Here is a 17,629-nt window from a genome sequence, read left to right as displayed (position 1 = left end):
GGTGTTCTCTGATGTATTTAATTAAATGTTTCAGGTTTTTGTCATATTACTGGATAAATATTGATTGTGGACTACTCCAGATGTCAGTAAATATGTATCGTATCGATGGTTTCAATAATTATGATGTGATAGTGGTAGTATCAAGCGGTGGATTAAGTCACGTCAGTCCCCACTGCAGATCCAGGAACCAAATGCCCGACACTGCATAAACAGTTCCAGACAACTGTTTTCCCAAAAGTCATCATTTGAAAGTGGCAAGTCACAAAGTTTTCTGGTATGGTTGCTTTTCAGGGCCTTCTCAAACTACTCTTTCTTGGATTTGAACGTGCTATTCTTGACCTTCACTAGCTGCCTACAGAGACATCGACAGGAAAGCCATAATGACGCAAGGGCTAGAAAACAGAGGAGCCCGAGGACTGCGATCACGTCCAGACAGTGGTAGGCGTACCACGGCAATTTATAAGACTCGGTGCGCAGATGTGCCGCACCGCGATGCCGCATGACGTACTCCATCCAGAAGACAGCCGCGTCGGTGGGCTTCATGGGTTTGTCGCGATGGAGCCGGGAAAGTTTGACCATGTTCTGCTTGTAAGGCTTCTGGGGATCGAGAATGTTCCTCAGGGAAGCGGTGAAAGAGTCCACGTCGAGCGCCGCCACGTCCACAAACTCGGCGGCTCCGCGGGCCTTCAGCCGGACCATGTTGTCGTGCTGGTCAAAGATGAGCGGGATCCCCAAAATCGGGACGCTGTGGTAGATGGCCTCATATATGCCGTTAGTGCCCCCGTGCGTTACAAAGACTTTGGTCTTAGGATGGCCCAGTAAATCATTCTGAGGCAACCAGTCCAGCAGTAGGGTGTTGTTCCCTAATGTGGCGGGCCTCTTCCCAATATGTCTCCAGACCACCTTCTGAGGGAGTCTAGCAAAAGCAGAGGCGATGATCTGCGACAGCTCAGGGCCGAGGTCGCCCAGGAGCGTCCCCAAAGTCATGACCACCACTCCGTGTTCCCCGGAACTCTGCATAAAGTCCTCCAAATCCGCCGGCAGAGGCTTGGAGGGCTTGCCCTGAAACCCTCCGATGTAGACCACATTGGGCATGGTGGGTCGAGGGAACTCGAAGGTAAAGTCCACCCTCATCAGCCACAGATCGGCTCCCTGCATGAGAGACATGATGGTGACGTCGCTGCCGAAATAGCGATCGCACACGACCTGGTAAGGCGGATTGGAGACGTAGTGGTACATGTAAAGCAGGACGGCGTGATAGATGACGTTGTGGAGTCTTTGTGAGAAGTCCATTCTGTCCGAGTAACGGGAGAACAATTGAGGGACGTAAGAAAGAGGAGACGGTGCGATGGCAAAGTGTGCCTCGCCGTTGAAAAGCCAGCGCACGTTGAAGACCATGGGCAGGTCCAGATAGTGAGCCAGGAGCACTCCGCCTGGAAAGGCCGGGTCTGTCAAGAAAAGGTCGTATCTACTTTCGTTCAGTTCCTTGATTAGAGTTCGGTTTTCAAATATGCTGACCACCATGTCTGCCACAGTCACCTGGTTCTCCCCCATAAGACCGAAAAGGTTCCTGTAGAACGCCACAAAGGCCCACAGGGTGCCCCTGTGCCGCTGGATCTCGATGGATCGCTCCATGAAGGAGTTCATGTAGTTCTGGCTCTCGATGTTCTGCGACTGCTCCAGCACGATGGTGATGGAGGTGTAGTGGGGCGACTTCTCAGATACGTACCAGCTGGTGGAGGTTCGCAGGACTGTGATTTCGTGGCCTTGCGAGTGAAGCGCCTCCAGCAGAATCTTCATGTTGATCCAGTGGCTGCCGTCGAAGGGGTACACCAGAATTTTGCCACCCCAGCAAGTGGCGGAAAACACCACCAGGAGTACCAGGCTTGGATATGGTGTCATTGCTAAAGAGGACACACAAACACACACGTTTCATTTCGGTTCAGTTCAAAACCTTATTGAAAGGAGAAATCCAGTGCTCTGCATGAACAAGACACCGTTTATGCCCAGCGCTGATTTCTCGGATTTATCCTCACCTGATGAAGAAATAGCAGTATCGGTTGATTGGGAAGACGGAGGAATACTTCCGTACAGATTTGAACCTGTGGCTGTCATTAATGTTGAATATTCGGATGGTTCTCCTTTAGCTGAGCTTCGATGGTGGCGGGGGCCTTTTAGCCTAGCTTGGGCGTCCGGGTCTAATTGCCTCCGCCGCCTGGAAGCCCGGCTCGTGGCCGGCCGCTGCCGGCTTCTTTAGCCCCAGACGCCGACGCTAGGCTAAAGGCCTCCACCGACACCGAAGCTCGGCCAAAGGCTTCCCCGGACGTTGGAGCTCGTGGCGGCGCCGGAGCCCGCTCGTCAGACTCCGCGTCATTCCCGTCCGGAGAACCATCCGCGGCTGCCGGCCCGGAGCTCCCGGCGGCCTTTGTTTACGCACTTATGTCGCGCGCAGGTCTCAGAGTAGTCAGACTCAGCGTCATTCCGCCCGAAGAACCATCCGAATATTCACCATTAATGACAGCCACAGGTTCAAATCTGTACGGAAGTATTCCTCCGTCTTCCCGATCAACCGACACTGCTATTTCTTCATCAGGTGAGGATAAATCAGAGAAATCGGCGCTGGGCATAAACGGTGTCCCATGTAATCCAGCGTTTGGAACGGCACATCCGTCCACGTGGGTCATGTGACTCGCGAAACTGGCAGCGCCCCTGAAAAGTCGTAAAAGTCGATAAAAATCTTCTGAAAAAATGAGATTGTCAAAATAAAGTACATATTACATGACCTATTGGATACATTGTTAATCCAAACCACCGGAATTCCCCTTTCAACCCTAGAGGCAAGTCCTCGTTTTCATCAGGACAAAGCCCAGACGCAGAAACAACAAAACTACCCAAGTCAAATTCCTCGTGTATTTTGGACATACTTGGCAAAATCAAGATGATTCCGATTCTCCGTTTGGGTTCCAGAACTGTAGAACATCCGGGGCTGCAACCTCAACGTTTGCCGTGTCATGTTTAGTTCAACCTTGCATGCAAAGTTCCTTTTTGCACGAAATTACACCCTGGAATGTGGATTTTGGCCGTTTTCTCCAGGTCTTTACCATCAAAATACCACAACAGGTCCAATGTTTTGCTTTGGTTTCTCGTATTTTCTCCCCCCCCCCCAAGAGCTGTAAACTCATTCAAAGCACCAAACCCGGCGATCTCCGTGAGTTGTTCGGGGCCCGTTCGTTTTACCTTTCTGATGCGTTCAAAGGATGTCAAACGACGGCGCCGCCCACTGATGGAACGAATCCCGCATTTCGGCAGCGAATCGTATCCTCACCTCAGTTCGTCGCCCCCCTCCAGAGAAGATTCCCGCGTCTGCCGTTACCGCCGCGTTCGAGCTCCGAGTGGAAGTCGACGTATAACTGCTCCAATCTCCTCCTGCTCCTCCTCCTCCGGCCGACACCCCCCCTGCACAGATTCCTCTCCACCGGCAACAACATCTGGATATCATTTTCCGACGCTCTCCCGTGAAAACAATAAAACAACATTCCAAATCAGATTGTTTCATTGTCTTTGGAACGGTCGTATGAAAGTCCTCGACGCAGACGGTCGCTATTTGATGTAAAGGCGAAACGGGTTTATCTGCGCTGCTTATAGCTCCAGATAAGCGTTGCGATACAAAGGGCGACGTCGCTATTGAGCAACACAAAGATCGAAAGGGTCGGCGACCTTAAATACTCAAAGAGACGTTTGGGCCAAGAAAACAACAACACCGGGACTTAAAAAAAGCCTTTTGACGTTGGCCTCACGGTTCTGAGGTCCCGGGCGCAATCCCGGACCCGCCTGTGTGAAGTTTGCATGTTCTCCCCGAGCCTGCGTGGCTTTCCTCCCGCATCCCAAAAACGTGCAACATTCATTGGACACTCTAAATTGTCCCGCGGTGGGATCGTGAGTGCGGCTGTTTGTCTCCGTGTGCCCTGCCATAGACTGGCGACCGGTTCAGGGTGTACCCAGCCTCCTGCCCTGTTGATAGGCTCCGGCACTCCCCGTGACCTTTGTGAGGATAAGCGGAAACTGGATGGCTACACATGCTGAAGAGTGACTAATTACATCATTGGCCTCACAGTTCTGTGGACTGGGATTCAAATCCCAGGCCTGCCCACGAGGAGTTTGCATGTTCGACCCACGCCTGTGTGGGTTTTCTCGCTCCGGTCCGGCACTCCGATTTCCTCCCACATCCCCAAAACATGCAACGTTAATCGGACACTCTAAATTGCCCCATGGTGTGATTGTGAGTGCGGCTGTTTGTCTCCATGTGCCCTGCGATTGGCTGGGGACCAGTTCTGGGTGTACGCCGCCTCCTGCCCGTTGACAGCTGGGATAGGCTCCGGCACTACCCGTGACCCTCGTGAGGATCAGCGGCTCAGAAAATGGATGGACTGTGCGACTGGTTAGAGCATTGGCCTCACAGTTCTGAGGACCAGGTTTCAAATCCTGACCCTGCCCGCGTGGAGTTCGCATGTTCTCCCCATGCCCGTGTGGGGTTTCCGACTCCGGTCCGGCACTCCGGTTTCCTCCCATATCCCAAAAACGTGTATTGATTTGAAATTGTAAATTGCCCTTAGGTGTGATTGTGGGTATGAATGCTTGCTCGGTTTTGAGAAGCGATTTCATCACAGGCGTGCACGCAAATTTCGGGTTGGTTTTGTCTTTTTGAATTTTGCGAAACATGAAGGCGAACCTGCTTGTGGACGAGTATTCATTTCCGCGCGCCCTTGCCCCGAATCCAAGGAACCGAAGACTTAATTAATGATCCAGTCCCTCATCGATCATGTGAACCATGTCTGAGGTTCAACGAACTTATCGATCAAAATATGAATCACGGCCTGAGTTCTGGTTTGCGTCCAAGCAATTCAACTCGCGTAACTTTAACTTTTCAACCGACACGTCACACGTTCAAGCCACCGCAATCGAGAAGATGACTAAAATCATAATTCGAGCCAGTCTGAATGACATCAAGCACGGTTGTCAAACTCGAGGCCCGAGGGACAGATTTGGCCCACCACGCGAAGCCAAATCTCGTGTCAATTTCCATGGTGCTTGTAAAAATCTGATTAAATATAACGGCCCTCTGAGGGGAACCGGAACTCCAGTGTGGCCCGCGAGAAAAAAATGAAAAATGAGTTTGACACCCCTGCTCCGTTTCCTAGTGGTGACAGCCGCATTTTTTGCCACCCGGAATTCCACGTGACACGAATAAGGCCGAAAAGGTCTACTGGAAGGCCCCAAAATCCAGTTTTGCTCAGGCCCGACGCAGCGTGGACCGGGTCTCGTCACTGCTGCGAACAGACAGCCATTCGAAAGTCGTTTTCCTCCATGTGCATAACTCTAGTTATGAAATTATTACACTTAACACTGCTGTGGCACCCCATATACCGCCACCCACTGGTCAACCATTGAAGGTACAAACAAACAAACGAAAAAAAAATACCGGCCCATGCAGACGTGCAGATATCTCGTTCTTTCCGTCTGTGTAAACACATGAAGCACTTCTCACTTTTCTTAGTGACCTTTGAACTCGCGAGGACCCGCCCACTGTGTTGTGAACTCCAGCCTGGCAAGCACTAAAGGACATCACCAGCTATCGTATGTCCGTGTGTCACGAAAAGAGGGGCTGCGGGGGGCGAGGGGGGGGGGGGATTTGATGTCTTTAAAAAGAGCATCGCTTCTTTTTGGTTTTTTGGACTCCCGGGCCGACGGCCGCGCGCGATGGAGCTTCTCCAGCTGGAACTCGCCACGAGACGCAGAAGGTGCGACAGCAGCACAGGTGAGCTCGGATGCGAGTCTTCGGGTGGAGTGCGGTATTTTGGGCGGAAAAAGTTCTGAGCTCGGGGATTTGAATCTGCGCTCCGGCCTTCCCGTCTGGGTTTTGTCAGAGCACCCGCGGAAAGCGAGTGGCTTCCTCCCGCATTCCAAAAATATCCTCGCTAGCTTCACTGGCGACTGCCGATTTGCGAATAACAAGACTCCCGCTCCGTTCGGCAAAACTCGGGCCACACGCGTCAACATCCCGTCAAACTTCAGACCTCCAGAATAAAGCAGTTCAAATCGAGACTCCAAATTGCCCGTAGGTGTGAACGTGAGTGCGAATGGTTGGCGGTTTGGGTGCGGTTAGCGATTTCCAGCGCACAACCCAGGAAACACAAGAGAATCCTCGTAGGAAGACGGTTTCCTGCGATCGCGACGATTGGGTCATTAAACGAGGAGTCCGCGTCAGCTTTCCCTCCCGAGGTGCAAAGTGCAGCAATGATTCCGCTTTATCAGTTCATATATCCGTGCGGCCTTGTTGTCTAAGATGCCCTTGCGGGACCAGAACCGTCGCGACGAAAAATGAAACCAGACCCGCGGCGGTCACGCTCATGAGTCAGATTCAACGCTAATTGGCAAATTGTCTTCGTGTCGCAGCGTTGCGCAACATCTTTTCCAATCTGACGTGGTCCAATTCCGTCACACTGTGCCAAAAAAAACTGCGCAAACGTCACGGAGCAAGAGAATCCACTTGAAGTACTCGGTAAAGTTTAGGAAGGGCCCAACTGAGAAAAACGTCTCACAGTGGCGTGTGGAGAAGGTCGGAGGTCGCAAACGAGAAAAATGACATAAGGGCTACTTGGAGAAGAAAAGGGCGGTGAACTTTACTAGTAAATATAAGAGTCAAAAAGTATAGATTATGAAAGATACTCCAAAATGTAATTTGAGACCTTTGTTAAAACCCTCTATGACCTGACAGCAGCATATTAATGAAATTTTGAACACGACGTGAAGTCACCATTCTCCTCAGCCTTACATTTTTAATGGATTGCACATTCCAAAATAATTCATAGACGGGTGGGACGAGTGTGGACATCGAATCAAAATTTTTCATACCATTTTAGTAAAATAGGTAAAAACCATAACCCGCTAGCCTTAACTTTAATCCGTTTATGCAAAGCCCATTTTGATAACTTGGTACAACAGCAAAATTGAACTTCTCTGCACTGAAAAATAGTCATCATTTTATTAAAAAAGAGCAACATCTATATCACTCGTAGTGAACCAAAAAAATTGAAATGTACTTGCCATCAAAACATGTTCCCATAATTTTGCTAATATTGTGCACTGATAAACAAAAACATGAAACTAGCTAATGATAACTGGAAAAAAAAAAAAAAAAAAAACATACCACTTACCTGTATGTTTTTTCAGATTAGTCCATCCATCCATTTTCCGAGCCACTTATCCTCACAAGGGTCGCGGGGGAGTGCCGGAGCCTATCCCAGCTGTCAACGGGCGGGAGGCGGGGTACACCCTGAACCGGTCGCCAACCAATCGCAGGGCAGATCCAGACAAACAGTCGCACTCACAATCACACCGATCGGGCAATTTAGAGTTTCCGATTAATGTTGACTGTTTTCGGGGATGTGGGAGGAAACCGGAGTGCCCACCCAGGCACGGGGAGAACATGCAAACTCCACACGGGCGGGGGCCGGGATTGTGCCCGGGACCTCAGAACTGTGAGGGCAAAACTCTGACCAGTTGTCTCCCATGTGCTGCCCCGAGAATATTTGTAGTCAGCGCATTCATTCATTCATACCTCCGGACAATTCTAGTCTTCAACGGCCCCCAAGTGGAGGATTTCGCAACGTGGAAGGAAGCACGGGGTGCACATGCTTACATGGCTTTCGCCCAGATACTCTGAGACCACGCAAAGTCCACGCAGGAAGGCGAAACGTGCCGGCGGCAAGTCCACGGTGCTGGCGCCGGGCCCAGTACTTCAAAGCGGTCCGGATCGGATGGCTCTGGATTGGATTAAATCTAAAAAGGGGGTGTTTCAAAACAACATGTGAAAATGATCCGCGCAACTTGATGAATGGCAGAATAAAAATGAAACAGGCGAAGTCACCGATGGTGTAGCGAGCGGTACACACGCCTGCCTTTGGTGCGGGCAGCGTGGGATCGATTCCCTGCTCAGAGATGGTGTCAAGATCTGCCCTGCGACTGACCGGCGACCAGTTCAGGGTGTGGTCTGCCTTTCGCCTGAAGATCGCTGGGACAGGCTCCATCTTTCCTGTGACCCTTGTGAGGATAAGCGGCTTGGATCATAGATGGATGAAAACGAAACAGTTGAAAGGGGGAAGAAAAAAAAAAATCAATTTGATCTGGGAAAACAAAATAAGCAAATATCAGATCCAGATGACATTTATTTCATTAGAAACTGGGACAGTTCATAATCCAGTCATCGTAATCTAATCCGGTGTTTCTCAAGTGCCGGCTCGGGTGCTAAAGGTGGGTCGCGTACCCAGTTTTGGGGGGATCGGAACCAGCTCGTAAATGATTTTTCCAGGACTGTAGCGAGCCATGTTGGAATCCCACAAGCGACGAGAAACTTTACTTCCTCGTATTTTCCGATTTAGCAAGAACAGGAATATGCGGGCGGCAGGGCGACCGCGGTTGAGAAACTTCAGAAATCGTTCCGATCGTGGAAGGAAACTTTGCTCCTCTGAACTCATCTTCTGTCCTCCGATTGTTCGACACGAGTCTGCGCAAGCAGCTGCTCCCCCGCATCAGACGCGCAGAATAAATGAACCCGCAGTCCGACGTCAGCCGCCACATTTATAGCAGGCCATTAAAACCCTGAAACTGACACTGCCCCCCCCCTTCCCCCTTCCCACCCCGCAGCAGGCGTTTAGTGTCGCTCCTCTGCGCGCTTTTCAGAACTTGTTGCGCTAACCATCAACGCATCCATGAAGCCGATAAAGACTCGGCCGGTCGGGATCTGGGTGCGCGCCTCAGGATGGGCCGCAACCGGAGACGTAGTACGCGCGGCGGTAACTCTCGAGCACCCGCGGTGACGCGGAACTCCCCCAGGGTGGAAGTGAACCCGAACTTCAGCAATTTAAGTGGAAATGAGTGGAAAACTTTTGGAAACGCTAAAGTCAAATCACTTTGCGGTGGACAAGCAAGTGACGCCAAACAGGATGATGACTCGGTATTCTGAATTCAAACTTGCTAAAACTTTAGTTATGACCGTCCCCAACTTCTTCTTTTTCTTCCTTTCGGTTTGTCCCGTTAGGGATCGCCACAGTGTGTCATCTTTTTCCCATCTATGGGATTCAAACCACAGTTGCCGTCACTCTAGTAGTTGAAGGTTGAGTCCACGTTGTATACTCTACGTAGGTAATGCTGTTAGCGCGCTAGGCTAACTTCGACCGAGAAGGTTCAACGCGAACGACACGGCACTAATTTGGGCACTCAGATAAGACTTGTTAAATTTCCTATAGGTCCTCACGGCCCTCGTCGTACAAGTTCTGAAGTTCTTCAACAGGACGGTTTGATCACAAACGCGTCTCGTTGTTAGCCAGCTAAGCCAAGGTGGTCTGGGCCTCGAAGCACTTTTAAGTTGACGTTTCTACTTGCCCAACTTCCTGCTAAGTACTCACCGTCCTCGTTGTAAACCAAACGTAGGTTTGGCTGGTCGTGTAAGTAGTCAAATTTGATGTTAAAATATTAGTTTAGCTCAGTTAAATAACATTACAGATGCGTTTTGTTGTTAGCCATCGAGGCTAGGCTAACTTAGGTCAGGCTGCTTCAACGCGAATGATACGGCTCCAATTTGGGTACTAAGATTGCACTGGTGATGATTTCAGTCCACTAAAGTCGTCACCAGGAGCGTCCCACGTCGAGTATTCGCAACATTTGGTCCAAATTCAGCAGGATTTATTGAATTCTCGATCGGGCTGGCCAGAGCCTCCTGTTTACGCTGCTACCAGTTTGGGGACTGGAAGCAAAGGCACCATCTTCAGACAAAAAGAATCATTTATCCATTTTAAGGCCAGCAAAACACCAGAATAGGGAAAACCCGAATCGTGAGCTACAGTATTTGCAGATCCCCAAAAATCATCTTATTTCCTGCTTTTAGGTCACAGTATCTTGTGATTTACTATGAATAAACATTCCAAAGATAACGTTTGCAAGTAAACACTTTCGTAGTAAGATCAAACTTCAGATCTTGGTCCATGAGATTTAGATGAGACTGAGATTTATTTCCGTGACCCCAAAATGGGTCAGAAAGGCATTTGATGATCACTACTTTGTGGATTTCATTTATTGCAGGGGTTCTGGGACATAACTCCCATGACTCGTGAGGAATTACTCTATATTGTATATTATATTGATGCGACGTTAGTATTGTTTGTACAATGGGCAGAAGTAGCTAAACAAATACTTTGTTTCCGAGCTAATTAAAAAATGTTTCCTGGTCTGTTTCTGCAAATTGATTTTGTCTGGTGACTTTTTATGGTTTGTAGCAACATTTGAATACTAATATGTATTTTCTACTCCTTACTTTGTCAAAATATGCTCATTATTTTCTTCATGACTGGTGATGACTTGCTACAAATAAAAAATAAAAAAGTTTTAGAGAGACATGAGACCGACTGCTTTTGAGGTCTCAACTGATGGAGATTTTGGGGTATTTTAAGGCAAGAATATAAAGAAAATTGTGATCAAAATGAGGAAAAATGATTGCCTTGTGTAAAATATGTGCCTTGGCTCAAAGAGCACAGAAGGCAGCAGCTAGCCGGCTGATGTTTGCCACCGTAAACAGAATCATTTGACCTGGAACGGGTGACGCGTCTTCGTTCCGCGTCCCTCACGTGCTGTCGGGGGATCAAGACAGCGTTGGGGGAAACGCCAGCCAGACCAGACCGGACCAAATTGAGTTTCGGTCATTGACGCGGCTGTGTAAACATTTTGACTATGCGGCATAATCCATTGATAATTGAACAGCCCCCAATGCACATTTTGTTTCTCAACGACGCGTCACCGGTTCAAAACCGTTTCTGTGCCTTCTGTGTCCAGCATCAGTGCCGCAACTCTGCAACTCTCCGACACTCATCGTCACGGTGGGCCTGCCGGCCAGGGGGAAGACCTACATCTCCAAAAAGCTCACCCGCTACCTGAACTGGATCGGAGTTCCCACAAAAAGTTTGCCTTGCAGAGACAAACACACGACTATGGGTCAGCTACGCGCGTTCCGCCCTCGCTTAATTGTCGTTCATTCCTGCCAGCCTTCAATGTGGGCCAGTACCGGCGGCAGGCCGTCAAGATCTATGACAACTTTGAGTTCTTTAAACCTGACAACGAGGACGGCATGAGGATCCGCAAGTAAGGGCCATGAGAGCTAAATCCTACCTCAGGATGGCGTTGAAGAGATGCCATAATTGCGCGTTGCTTTGCAGGGCCTGCGCGGCAGCCGCCCTCAGAGACGTCGCGACGTACTTTGCGACTGAGGAGGGTCAAGTGGCGGTGAGTCGGAAAACCATTTAAATATCACAGGATCAGTGAGACTGAGCAATTTGTACGGGGCTGCTTTTCTACAGATAGCACTGGGGCATTTCTTAAGGTGAAGGAAATTGTAAACAGTTCCTAGTACCGGTCAGAATTTTGCAGAACCTTCAGGCTTCTGCTAGAACATCCGGAAATTGTTGGGGGTTAATCGGATACAATTTCAATTCTGGTAGTTTTCTGCTGACTCCCATTCAAACATGAGTGAGGATATGATTGGTTGATTCTGACCTCGCAGGTTTTTGATGCCACTAACACCACCAGGGAGAGAAGGGCAGTCATCCTCAGCTTTGCCAAAGAGAAAGGCTACAAGGCAAGTGGAAGTGGGAGAAAATGAGGATCCACGATCGATCTGCTATGGCTTATGTGCGGGTGTCTACTTGAACGTCGTTTAAAAGTGTTCGTCCGCAGGTTTTCTTCGTGGAGTCAATCTGCGATGACCCAGAAATAATTGCAGAGAATGTCAAGGTGAGAACTACCACTCAAGAAAGGTTCGGGGTACTCGTCTTTCGGGTAAAAATCCAGTATGCAGCTAAAATACAAACTTAATTTGATCTTCTGTTTTGAACTTTTGAATCTGGGTGTGCAGCTGGTCAATGTTTCGGTACTACGCGTAACTTTCTGTTCGATGACAAGTAGCTGAACGGCAAAATTCACATCAGGTGCTTCATCCATGAACCGACCAGTTTATTTTACAGGCAATTACAATTCGAATTCGAACAGTCCTTGCGTCATGCTGTCCACATTTTGACGTTATGACACCAAGACAACACCCTAACAAGCGATCACCTCGCGGTGACGAAATTCAAAGACAGGATTCTCGGAGAGGGAAATGGCCGCTGAGCTTAAGGCGTCACAGGTTGCTACAGAGGATCAACGAGACCTGAGTAGTCGTAGAAAAGTAACGAAATATTGTTCCTTGGATATGTGAATACTGATGTTCAGCCCCTCTTTAGAATCAGACTCATTACTGATCAAGTGAGTCAAAACACCGAGGGATATTTGTCTCCAGTATTTGGAGTCGTCACTCTTGTACGACATCAAACAAGCAACAGAAACAAGACATTCACAAAAGAGCACAGAATCAGTAAGCGATATAAAATGTCCCGTTCTGGAGTACTGCTGATACAAAAGCAAGATGGCACAAAGATTTGGTACCTTCAAGGGGCTCTCCTCCTGGGGACCATTACGAAGCCAGATCACTTCAGTCTGACTCGCGCCGTGTGGGAGGCAGCCTTTTCCGTGACTTTGCTTCGATCACCTGCACCGCCTGCCAACGGGGGTTCCGCAGGACTTGCTCTGACCAGACCCGACATTCAAGAGGCACTTCAAGGCTTTGTTTGCAGCTTCTGATCGGGATCTCCCCCGCTAGCCCCAGTGGCACAGGCTAGTCAAGCACCTCCTCTACCTCCATGTCTATCACCCTGTCATCTTCTTCTTCTCTTCGGAGAACTGCGGAGCCGCACACATTTCGAGTCTAGTGCTTCTAAGGATCCTCGGGCGCCTCGAATGACTCAACAACAGCAAGTGTGCAAAGGTTCCAGGGTAAGTATTTCATACAAAGTCTTCAGTCGTGGGGTAATACTGACGACAGTCCAAGAGAATTTTTCCTGCTCTTGTCTTGGTACTTGAAGTGGGCAAATCCTCCTTAGTGGGTAGCAGGGTAGCAAGGATCATTTCGCCACTCCTAATTGTCCCTTGCAGTCGGATTTTCTTCTTCTTTGTAGCAGCACCAAAGCAATCCTTGAGGGATGAACACAGAACTGATTCAATGACTGCTGAAGAGAACAGCAAAGTGTTAAAAGACGAAGAAACATTGAACAGTTGGACATTGAAAAGTTTAGAGAAGGTAAAAACATTGCCTGTAAAGATTCCTCTCCATTTGTGGTTCATCCTTAATTCCCACGCGGAAGCCAATTACGCCCGACTGTTTTTGAATAATCTATGTACAGTATATCCTAAATGGACATCCTTTGCAGCAAGTGAAATTTGGCAGTCCAGATTACGAGAATCGCAGCATGGAAGAAGCCATGGAAGACTTTCTGCAGCGCATTGAGTGCTACAAGTCGAGCTACATGCCGATAGACGACGAGAAAGACAGGTGCCGAGCTGGGACAGAACTGATTCTCTGACTAAACGCGGCTCTAAAGTTTGCTTTCATTCCACAGGAAGCTCTCCTACATCAAGATCTTCGAAGTGGGTAAAAGGTACCTGGTGAATCTGGTCCAGGACCACATCCAGAGCAGGATCGTCTACTACCTAATGAACATCCACGTTGCTCCGAGGTCCATCTACCTGAGCCGCCACGGGGAGAGCGAACTCAATCTTCTCGGTCGAATCGGCGGAGATTCTTCTTTGTCCTCCAGAGGACACGAAGTGAGTGGCGTGACCCGAAAAACTTGAGAGGTGCAAGAAGACCAAGGCCCGGTGCACACTACGCACCTCCGGATTTATTTTCAATCTCAAGAGATTGTTTATCTGTTGCAGACACCACACGTGAAGATTTTAAAAATCAATCGTTTAGCAGTTTTGATCCTACTGTATGTGGTGTCCTCTCATAATCTCAGCACAGAAACCCACCACCCGTCAAGATTCTGGTGCTCCAAAACAAAAATCTCGTCTGATCAGATGTAACAGAAACAAAGAAGAATCATAGCAACAACGGCCGCAAAATTAAAGACGCACACACAGCAGGAGAGAACTTTGGTGGTTTTGGGCTTGTTATTGATGGAAAAATCCCAAACCAAAAAAGACGTGAAAGCGGACTTCATAGTCTACACAGTGTGCTAAAAAAAAAAAAAAAGTTATTAAATGAAGCTAATGGCTGGTGTTATTCTGAGCTCCACCAGACTTTGAGTTTTTGGTAGGGCATGTTTGTTTTTATTTTTGCCCACTTCCTTGTTCCTCAGACAGGTTGTTGTTCACCGTGAACATTCCGTTTGACGTCACAATTCCCGGCGTCATGACTCAGGAGTCCTCGGCCTTCCCTGCACACACGTTAAGATTTTAGGTCATTAAGCCTGACATCTTTTGCTGTCCAGTACACATTTTTTACCTGCTCATTGGCTTTAGACTTTGACTTCACTCGACTAATTGAGAAACCGAATTCCTTGTTCACAGTATGCTGCTGCTTTGAAGACCTTCATCCAAAGTCAGAAAATCCATGACCTGAAGGTGTGGACCAGCCACATGAAGAGAACCATTCAGACTGCACACACTCTGGGTGTCCAGTATGAGCAGTGGAAAGCACTCAATGAGATCGACGCGGTAGGTTACGTTCAGAACAACAATACCGATTATGGAATTGACTAAAATGATAGCGTAGTACCTAAAAAACTAAAATAAAAATCGTTACAAAACCGAAGACTTCTTTTGGTTAAAAGGTCCTAATCTTCTGACAAAGTATTTCTGATCTGGGGACATCGTTCGGTGACCACGCACCCTAAATTCTGTTGTTTTTCTTGTCCAGGGGGTATGTGAGGAGTTAACTTACGAGGAGATACAAGAGCATTTCCCCGAAGAGTTTGCGCTGAGGGACCAGGACAAATTTCGGTACCGTTACCCCAAGGGTGAGGTCAGTGCTCCACCCTACGCACGGGTTGGCTTTGTGTGCAAATTTATTCTGCCAGTCAGTTCTCTTGGGAAATGAGCAAATGTAATCCGGTTGACTAAATGTTTACTTGTGGGACGACTGCCGGTCTCCCTCAGCTCAATGAAGAGGCACCAGGTTTTCGTCACTTGATTTACAGATAACATGAAAACCAAGACCAAATGGGCACAAAATCAGGAGTCAAAGTGAAGCATACAACTTTTTTTTTTTTTTAAAAAAAAAACCAAGAAAATTACCTTGTTCTGCATGCTATTTAAGATTTGTTTCTTCTTTTTGGTGGATCGGTTGATTTGTCTTAAGATTTAGGACTTGTGTCCATTGTATCCTGAGCTCTTCTTTCCAAAGTCTCAGTGAGAACTAGTTTCCTCCAAGAAACTGTCAGCCAAATTCTAGGCGATCTTGGCTTGAACAAGTGTTGAAGTTCTCCGTGTGACAGTCCTATGAAGACCTGGTCCATCGCTTGGAGCCCGTCATCATGGAGTTGGAGAGGCAGGAGAATGTTCTGGTGGTCTGCCACCAAGCTGTCATGCGCTGCCTCTTGGCGTACTTCTTGGACAAACCTGCAGGTACACGAGTCATCTTGTTCTCCGCGTTCCTCGGTAATCAGTCTTCTTTTCCTCTCCCTGAAGACCAGCTCCCTTATCTCCGATGCCCTCTCCACACTGTGCTCAAACTCACACCGATAGCCTACGGTCAGTGGTCACGGTTTGACTCTTTGACGGCGCCATCCGAGTGTCTTCACGTCCTGGTGTTCTTCTCGCTCGTAGGGTGCAAAGTTGAGTCCTTTTACCTCAACATCGAGGCAGTCAACACACACCGAGAGAAGCCCACGGTAGGAACACAGCGGCAATCGGGTAACTTGTACTTTGTTTCACTCTAAATCGCTAATTATTAAGACTTGTTCCAAAGGGATTTTTTGGGGGCGTTAGATCAGCATAATTGCAAACTCCTCCTTTTAACTATACTTGTTGTAATCACGTTGTGTTCATGTTCCAGAACGTGGACATTGACAGGAACCCGGAAGAAGCTCTGCAGACGGCTCCCAATCGCGTTTAAACAAAGGGCCTCACGAACGGCCAAGATAAGATCCCGATGACATCTTGGAACTCACCGTGGAACCCACATGGCGGAATGCCTTCGCGCTCAACCTTCTTCCCGTGACGAGCTGCTTGAAAAACTGCACGCCACATTGTGCGACGACACTTTCTACAAAAGTTGTAAACGTGTAGTACAAAGGGCAAACGCCAACTTTCAGGGATCGGTTCTTGTCTGTCTGGCCATGGAGATCCTCGGTTGTCCCAAGTCCACTTGATAGCTACTGTGGTTATGTTTTGGCTGTTGTAAGCGCTTTCATTTAATCTGTACTCAAGTTTGCCACTGTGGTCTTTATAATTAAACGTGTTTTATTGTCTTGCTAATTCTGTTCTTCATGAATGATCCAGTCTTTGGGGGCCTTGTTGCTGTTGGAGCCAGGCAATCGCATTGTTCGGTCGACTTCTAGTTCCAGGAATGCGGACACTTCCTTTGGGCGTTTCCACAGGTCCATTACGGTCAGCGGAGTGGGAGCCCCTGCAAAGCTGAAGATGTGCTGCGTGTCGTGAGGGCCCTGCTCGCATTTCAGGCAGAGGTTGACGGTAGTATTGTGAAATACGAGCCATATAGTCATTGAGCATGCGGCGTCGTCCGGAGGAGAGTTGTGACAGTTTGGATCTTGTGCCCCGCGGAAGATCAGTTCCGGTTTTGTCCACCTCGGGGGTTTGGATAGCCACCAAGAATGACGACCGGTTTATAGCCGTCCACCGCGTCTTCAACCGCCGTTCGTTGGAGCCTGCGTAGCCCGTCTCGGTAGGCTTGTTCCTCGAACGCCGTGTCGGTGGGGGTGTCTTCGTCGATTATCTTGAGGGTATTTGCGGACGTCGTGGTGAAGTAGGCGCAGTTTTGGTGGTTTGTTTGACACCTGATGGCACGGGTATTAGATACTGCCGGGCGAGTAGTTTGTTGTTGCTTCACCAGTGGGATTTTGGTCTTTGATGCAGGTTGGGGGGCCTCAACAAGAACTTAGAAAAAAGTTATTAAAGACAACATAGAATAAGTACAGGGGAAAAAAACATTAAGGCCTAGAAAACTGAAGCTAGAGAGAGAAAATTAAACATGTACATAAAGGGATAGTTGAAACATTACAGCATAGTGTGGAGCTCGCTTCAGTTGAACTGCTATCTCATCTCCACAAAGACATCAGACCTAAATTGTTGCTGGCCAGTTCAATCCTCCATTTCCTTCATCCACTTTTTTTGTCACCCTTGTGAGGATAAGCAGTTTGGAAAACAGATGGACGGATTTTCCCAGAAGTCATAAAGAATATATGTAACGGGTGCTTTTGGTCCACTTGGACTTTGAGAGCAATACCACAGCGTAGCAGCTCGGCGACTCTCAATACGTCACGGAGACTCCTCGGCAACCCAGAAAGTCTCCGAGAGACGTCAGCGCAACCAACGGACACTCCGGTCGCCATTTGGTTGCTCACAAAGTTCCAGGCCAGTGAGATGTTGTTTAAATATCAAGTTATGTAAAAGCAGAATGGGACTGAATGGGCGGCACGGTGGATCAACTGGTAAAGCGTTGGCCTCACAGTTCTGAGGTCCTGACTTC

At 48.5% G+C, this 17,629-nt stretch overlaps 2 protein-coding genes and 1 long non-coding RNA gene across 8 annotated transcripts; 1 reads left to right on the top strand and 2 right to left on the bottom strand.

The window, feature by feature from the left end:
- Positions 1 to 37: 37 nt before the first annotated feature.
- On the bottom strand, positions 38 to 4,243 carry LOC133514210 (UDP-glucuronosyltransferase 2B20-like). 2 transcript variants are annotated; one of them, XM_061845710.1, is made up of 2 exons: positions 3,326 to 4,243; positions 38 to 1,904 (listed from the first exon to the last, which is right to left on the bottom strand). In XM_061845710.1, exon 2 carries the CDS (start codon positions 1,900 to 1,902, stop codon positions 304 to 306), a length of 1,599 nt encoding a protein of 532 aa, XP_061701694.1. In that variant the 5' UTR covers positions 1,903 to 1,904; positions 3,326 to 4,243; the 3' UTR covers positions 38 to 303. The 2 variants fall into 2 exon arrangements, with proteins under 2 accessions (XP_061701694.1, XP_061701698.1); XM_061845714.1 differs by lacking the exon at positions 3,326 to 4,243 and having other exon boundaries at positions 38 to 1,448; positions 1,540 to 1,639.
- A 1,463-nt stretch (positions 4,244 to 5,706) lies between these two features.
- On the top strand, positions 5,707 to 17,100 carry pfkfb1 (6-phosphofructo-2-kinase/fructose-2,6-biphosphatase 1). Of its 5 annotated transcripts, XM_061845753.1 has the most exons (14): positions 5,707 to 5,815; positions 10,885 to 11,010; positions 11,094 to 11,190; positions 11,265 to 11,331; positions 11,609 to 11,683; positions 11,782 to 11,838; positions 13,350 to 13,471; positions 13,539 to 13,746; positions 14,491 to 14,637; positions 14,840 to 14,944; positions 15,417 to 15,546; positions 15,610 to 15,672; positions 15,748 to 15,812; positions 15,977 to 17,100. In XM_061845753.1, exons 1-14 carry the CDS (start codon positions 5,758 to 5,760, stop codon positions 16,034 to 16,036), a joined length of 1,380 nt encoding a protein of 459 aa, XP_061701737.1. In that variant the 5' UTR covers positions 5,707 to 5,757; the 3' UTR covers positions 16,037 to 17,100. The 5 variants fall into 5 exon arrangements, with proteins under 5 accessions (XP_061701737.1, XP_061701719.1, XP_061701728.1 ...); XM_061845735.1 differs by having other exon boundaries at positions 15,610 to 15,812; XM_061845744.1 differs by having other exon boundaries at positions 15,417 to 15,672.
- On the bottom strand, positions 7,622 to 13,160 carry LOC133514284 (uncharacterized). Its single transcript, XR_009798762.1, has 3 exons — positions 12,529 to 13,160; positions 7,928 to 8,117; positions 7,622 to 7,839 (listed from the first exon to the last, which is right to left on the bottom strand). It is a non-coding gene; the product is annotated as an uncharacterized LOC133514284 (long non-coding RNA).
- Positions 17,101 to 17,629: the final 529 nt, after the last annotated feature.

The sequence above is a fragment of the Syngnathoides biaculeatus genome, chromosome 2 (genome assembly GCF_019802595.1).
Source record: "Syngnathoides biaculeatus isolate LvHL_M chromosome 2, ASM1980259v1, whole genome shotgun sequence".
Classification (NCBI taxonomy): domain Eukaryota; kingdom Metazoa; phylum Chordata; class Actinopteri; order Syngnathiformes; family Syngnathidae; genus Syngnathoides; species Syngnathoides biaculeatus.
The sequence above is the reverse complement of the archived record's forward strand: the minus strand, read 5'-3'. Positions and strand labels throughout refer to the sequence as shown.